The following is a 6,000-nucleotide window of genomic DNA, read 5'->3' as shown; positions in this document are numbered from 1 at the left end:
TATGTTATACAGACCTCTCGACATTTTATTTTTTGGTGTGAAGTAATTGATGTCCATTGACTGTCACTGGACCGTTAAAATTTGAACCATCGAAGCGCGGGAACCGACTGGGTAAGTATGTTTTTGTCCTATTTCAAATATAAAGTATAGTAAAATCATATAAATATAAGACGAATCGTTTAAACAAAAAAAAACATGGTATAGCAAAATCAAATATTACGGTTTAATTTTTTTTAATCAAATTATGCTCTGCCGTGCGGATGTCACGCGTGAATGACGTCACGCGCGGAAGTGGAGAGTGTAAACAGAAGTTGACCAGCGCGCGCGTGATGGACTCAACAGGAGAGGGGATTGTGCTGAAATGTGTGTTACTGGCCGCTGTCTGCAGTGTGTGTCAGTCTCTGCAGGGCGGGATGCTGTTCCCCACAGACTCTCCCTCCAGAGAAGTGAAAGAAGTGAACGGCCTGTGGAGATTCAGAGCGGATCTTTCTCCGGAGCGGAACCGAGGCTTTGAGAAGGAGTGGTTCAAGAGTCCACTAGCGGAGGTCACGTGAGCTCTGACGCAGCACAGCTGGACAATTGTTTTGTTTTTATTTTATAATTTTTTTAAGAACAATATTTACAACCATATTGGTACAAAATATGAAATGTCTTAATCAGACAACAGACAAGCACCATAACATAAAATAAAGAACATAAATAAATAAAGTAAAATAAAGATACACTATTACATTATCAGCACAATAATCTGAGTGAAAAGTCGATTTTGAGATGTTTTAAAGAGCTTCTCGAGCTTCAAGGGTACTAAATGTTTTGATTAGTTTAAAATGTTGTTATATTCCCGTACACAGTGTTCATTTTATTAAGAGGCTATTGTCAAAGTAGTAAACATAGTCAGCCAACTTGTTGTTCCAATATAAAATGTTGCATATTAAGCATGAAATCATTTATTTTGCATTCTGAGTCTGATTTTATGATGAGTTTATGTCTTTGATAGTCTGAGATATTAATTGTGTTTTTGTTCCAGACGGGTCCAGTAATTGACATGCCGGTGCCGTCCAGCTACAATGACATCACACAAGACTCCAAAATCAGGGATTTCATTGGCTGGGTTTGGTATGAGAAGGAATTGTGGGTGCCTGCGCGCTGGATCCAGGATCAGGGAACACGGGTCATGCTCCGAGTTGGAAGTGCACACTATTATTCTGTGCTTGTAAGTGCACGAGATTCCCATCAGTGATTCTTTTCTCTGTATTTTATCATGCATACACTTTCCAGATTGATATCTCATTTGTCACAGGTTCTTACGTGTCTGGTGCAAGTGTCACATTGGGCCCTATCATACGCCAGGCGCGACACAAGTGTGTTTTGCTAATTTCAGCCCGACGGCGTTATCATTTTCATGTCCTGCACCACGTTGTTTAAATAGCAAATGCATTTGTGCCCATCTGTGCGCCCATGGGGTTCTGCTCTGAAATCGAGGTGTGTTCAGGCGCATTGTTGGCGTGTTGCTATTTTGAGGCAACAGAAATAGACTGCTCCATTGACTATCTGAAACCTGCTCTAAAGTCAATGGCGCAGTATTTTTTATTGTTATTTAAAGGACGCATTAGTAATATGTGCCTATAGGGTACACAACGTGCGTACACTCTGCTTATTACACACACAGCAGCACTCAAACATGCCAAATATTAAAAATATAAGGATTTCAATGTAAAAGATTTTTGTTGTGTACATAAAGATATGGTGGAATCCGGCTTGTCCCGTAGATGGTTTGCTTGCGCTTTAACCTCTCACACACACACACACACAGCTTTGACCTCGCGCACAAGCGTTCAGTCTTTCCGGTTGCAAATTCCGCCATGACGCGAGCGCAACTGCCATTAAAAGGGAATGGGAGATGAGACTCTGATTGATTTAACACACGTAAATCCCAAAACACACCCATTACTCATTAAGAGAATAGACACATCCCTTTTAGACCATTCACCAGGTGCGCCGAAACACACTCTTCTTATTACACACAAACTCTTCTTATTATACACAAACTCTGCTTATTACACACAAACTCTTCTTATTACACACAAACTCTTCTTATTACACACAAACTCTTCTTATTACACACACACTCTTCTTATTACACACAAACTCTTCTTATTACACACAAACTCTTATTACACACAAACTCTTATTACACACAAACTGCTTATTACACACAAACTCTGCTTATTACACACAAACTCTTATTACACACAAACTCTTATTACACACAAACTCTGCTTATTACACACAAACTCTTATTACACACAAACTCTTATTACACACAAACTCTGCTTATTACACACAAACTCTGCTTATTACACACAAACTGCTTATTACACACAAACTCTTCTTATTACACACAAACTGCTTATTACACACAAACTCTTCTTATTACACACAAACTGCTTATTACACACAAACTCTTCTTATTACACAAACTGCTTATTACACACAAACTCTTATTACACACAAACTCTTATTACACACAAACTCTGCTTATTACACACAAACTCTTCTTATTATGCACAAACTCTGCTTATTACACACAAACTCTGCTTATTACACACAAACTGCTTATTACACACAAACTGCTTATTACACACAAACTCTGCTTATTACACACAAACTCTGCTTATTACACACAAACTGCTTATTACACACAAACTCTTCTTATTATACACAGACTCTGCTTATTACACAAACTCTGCTTATTACACACAAACTCATCTTATTATACACAAACTCTGCTTATTATACACAAACTCTGCTTATTACACACTAACTCTGCTTATTACACACAAACTGCTTATTACACACAAACTCTTCTTATTATACACAAACTCTGCTTATTACACACAAACTCTGCTTATTACACACAAACTCTTCTTATTACACACAAACTGCTTATTACACACAAACTCATCTTATTATACACAGACTCTGCTTATTACACAAACTCTGCTTATTACACACAAACTCTGCTTATTACACACAAACTCTGCTTATTACACACAAACTCTGCTTATTACACACAAACTCTTCTTATTACACACAAACTCATCTTATTATACACAAACTCTGCTTATTACACACAAACTCTGCTTATTACACACAAACTCTTCTTATTACACACAAACTCATCTTATTATACACAAACTCTGCTTATTATACACAAACTCTGCTTATTACACACAAACTCTTCTTATTACACACAAACTCTTCTTATTACACACAAACTCTGCTTATTACACACAAACTCTGCTTAGTACACACAAACTCTTCTTATTACACACAAACTCTTCTTATTACACACAAACTCTTCTTATTACACACAAACTCTGCTTATTACACACAAACTCTGCTTATTACACACAAACTCTTCTTATTACACACAAACTCTGCTTATTACACACAAACTCTGCTTAGTACACACAAACTCTGCTTATTACACACAAACTCTTCTTATTACACACAAACTCTTCTTATTACACACAAACTCTGCTTATTACACACAAACTCTGCTTATTACACACAAACTCTTCTTATTACACACAAACTCTTCTTATTACACACAAACTCTGCTTATTACACACAAACTCTGCTTATTACACACAAACTCTTCTTATTACACACAAACTCTTCTTATTACACACAAACTCTGCTTAGTACACACAAACTCTGCTTATTACACACAAACTCTTCTTATTACACACAAACTCTTCTTATTACACACAAACTCTGCTTATTACACACAAACTCTGCTTATTACACACAAACTCTTCTTATTACACACAAACTCTTCTTATTACACACAAACTCTGCTTATTACACACAAACTCTGCTTATTACACACAAACTCTGCTTAGTACACACACAGCAGCACTAAAACATGCCAAATAATAAAAATAAAAGGTTTACAATGTAAAAGATTATTATTGTGTGCATAGAGATATGGTAGAATCCGTCTTGTCCTGTAGATGGTCTGCTTATGCTTTAACCTCTCACACACACACACACACACAGCTTTAACCTCGCGCACGAGCGTTAAGTCTTTCCACTTGCAAATTCCACCATGGCGCGAGCGCAACTGGCTTTTAAAGGGAATGGGAGAGACTATGATTGGTTTATTTCACATTACGCCCAAAACACACCCATTACTCATTAAGAGAATAGACACAACCCTTTTAGACCATGCGTCGACCATTTTTCCCGTCGTTAAACTAGCAAAAGTGGATTCGGACATGCGCTTAGATGGCTAAAATAGGGCCCATTGTCTTTGACTCATTTGGTTAGTCACAGTCTCAGGACTGACACGCAGATCTTTGATGTTCCCATGTTGCAGTGGGTGAACGGGGTCAAGATGACTGAACACGCGGGCGGTCATCTTCCCTTTGAGTCGGACATCAGCGGCGTCCTGCGTCAGAGCACCGGAAGTGCATGTCGGATCACCATTGCAGTGAACAACACTTTAACTCCAGAGACACTTCCACCAGGAACCATCCAGTACATGAACGATCGCACCAGGTTAGACACGTCCATATAGCGGCCCTAGAGAAGTATTTGGGGACTGAAATCACACTTAAAAATGTCTGAATATCATTGCAATAAGTATCAACTGGTGTTGAACATGTTCCTGTATTGCTTCACAAACACAAAAGGGGCTTTCGCACCGGGTAGTTGTAGAAACTGGCCACCAGGGCGGTCTCCAAAGAGCGTAATTTTCCCTTAGGGCACTGTTTTTCAAAGAAAACAGCTGTAACAGCAGTCGAGTGAATGCCAGTTGGCTCTCTGCCTTTTCAGGGCTCAAAATTAACTTTTTTAATCCCAACTTTAAAAAGTTAGAAGCACCACAACACACAATTGTCCCGGCATTTCTTGTGCTTGAGACTCTCCCCGTGTTTAATTAAGCTCTCACACTTAAAGGGATAGTTCACCCAAAAATGAAAATTCTGTCATTAATTACTCACCCTCATGTTGTTCCAAACACAAATTAAGATATTTTTAATGAAATCCGAAAGCTTTCTGAACTACCTATAGGCAGCAACATCTTTGCGACTTTCAAGGCCCAGAAAGGTAGTAAAGACATCGTTAAAATAGTCCATATGACGAAAGTGAATGAATTTATTTTATTTCTAGCAATATAGTGACATATAACAAAGGCAATAAGAAACATTTGATTTTTGACAACATAAATCAGTCAATTGCTCGAAACGGAGTGGGAAGAAGTCGGACTTATTTAGACCCACCCCGGACTGTTACAGTTAGGGGAAAAACAAGAAAGAAAAACAAAGGTAGCTACTTCCTTAATTGTTGACATTATCATTCCTCACAATTACAATTTTATTTATATATGTATGAAAAAAACAAAAAAACAAAATAAACACCACATCTCTTAAATACACACTATATATTACAGCAGGTAAATAGTTATAGTAATACCAACAATGGTAATCCGAATACCTACACAGCCTATGAATACATAAAAAAACAAATCAAAACACCGCATATCTTAAATACACACCATATTACCGCAGGTAAATAATTATAATATTACCAACAATGGTAATCCGAATACCTACACAGCCTATGAATACATTTCTTACTGATACCAGCAATGGGACTCAGAATACCTACACGAAAGATAACACAGCCTATAAATACAACGATTTAAACCCCACCCTCCTGTACTGTGACAAGAGTACTGTGTGCTGCCTATAGGTGGTTCAGAAAGTGATTCAAGCTGCGACGAGAATACATTTTGTGTGCAAAACCCCCCAAAATAACGGTATTATTTAACAATTTCTTCTCTTCCACGTCATTCTCCTACACTGTATATGTAGTGTAGTGCAGCTCTTCCAGGCTCTACGTCAGAACGCCGGCTTATTATTGACTAGCTCCTGCGTCAGCATCACACGCATGTGTCGTGGTGCTCACATGACCAGCGTCGGCCAATAATAA

General features: G+C 38.1%; 1 protein-coding gene across 1 annotated transcript in view; it reads left to right on the top strand.

The window, feature by feature from the left end:
* Positions 1-284: 284 nt before the first annotated feature.
* Positions 285-6,000, top strand: part of gusb (glucuronidase, beta) — an 86,835-nt gene continuing 81,119 nt past the window's right edge. Inside the window, exons 1-3 of the mRNA XM_056242650.1 lie at positions 285-545; positions 1,028-1,213; positions 4,385-4,566. Coding sequence (XP_056098625.1) covers positions 330-545; positions 1,028-1,213; positions 4,385-4,566 — 584 coding nt within the window. The 5' untranslated portion in view covers positions 285-329. The remainder of the gene's footprint in view (positions 546-1,027; positions 1,214-4,384; positions 4,567-6,000) is intronic.

This window comes from Rhinichthys klamathensis, unplaced genomic scaffold, assembly GCF_029890125.1.
Source record: "Rhinichthys klamathensis goyatoka isolate OS25496 unplaced genomic scaffold, OSU_Roscu_1.1 h1tg000738l_1, whole genome shotgun sequence".
Lineage (NCBI taxonomy): Eukaryota > Metazoa > Chordata > Actinopteri > Cypriniformes > Leuciscidae > Rhinichthys > Rhinichthys klamathensis.
The sequence above is the reverse complement of the archived record's forward strand: the minus strand, read 5'-3'. Positions and strand labels throughout refer to the sequence as shown.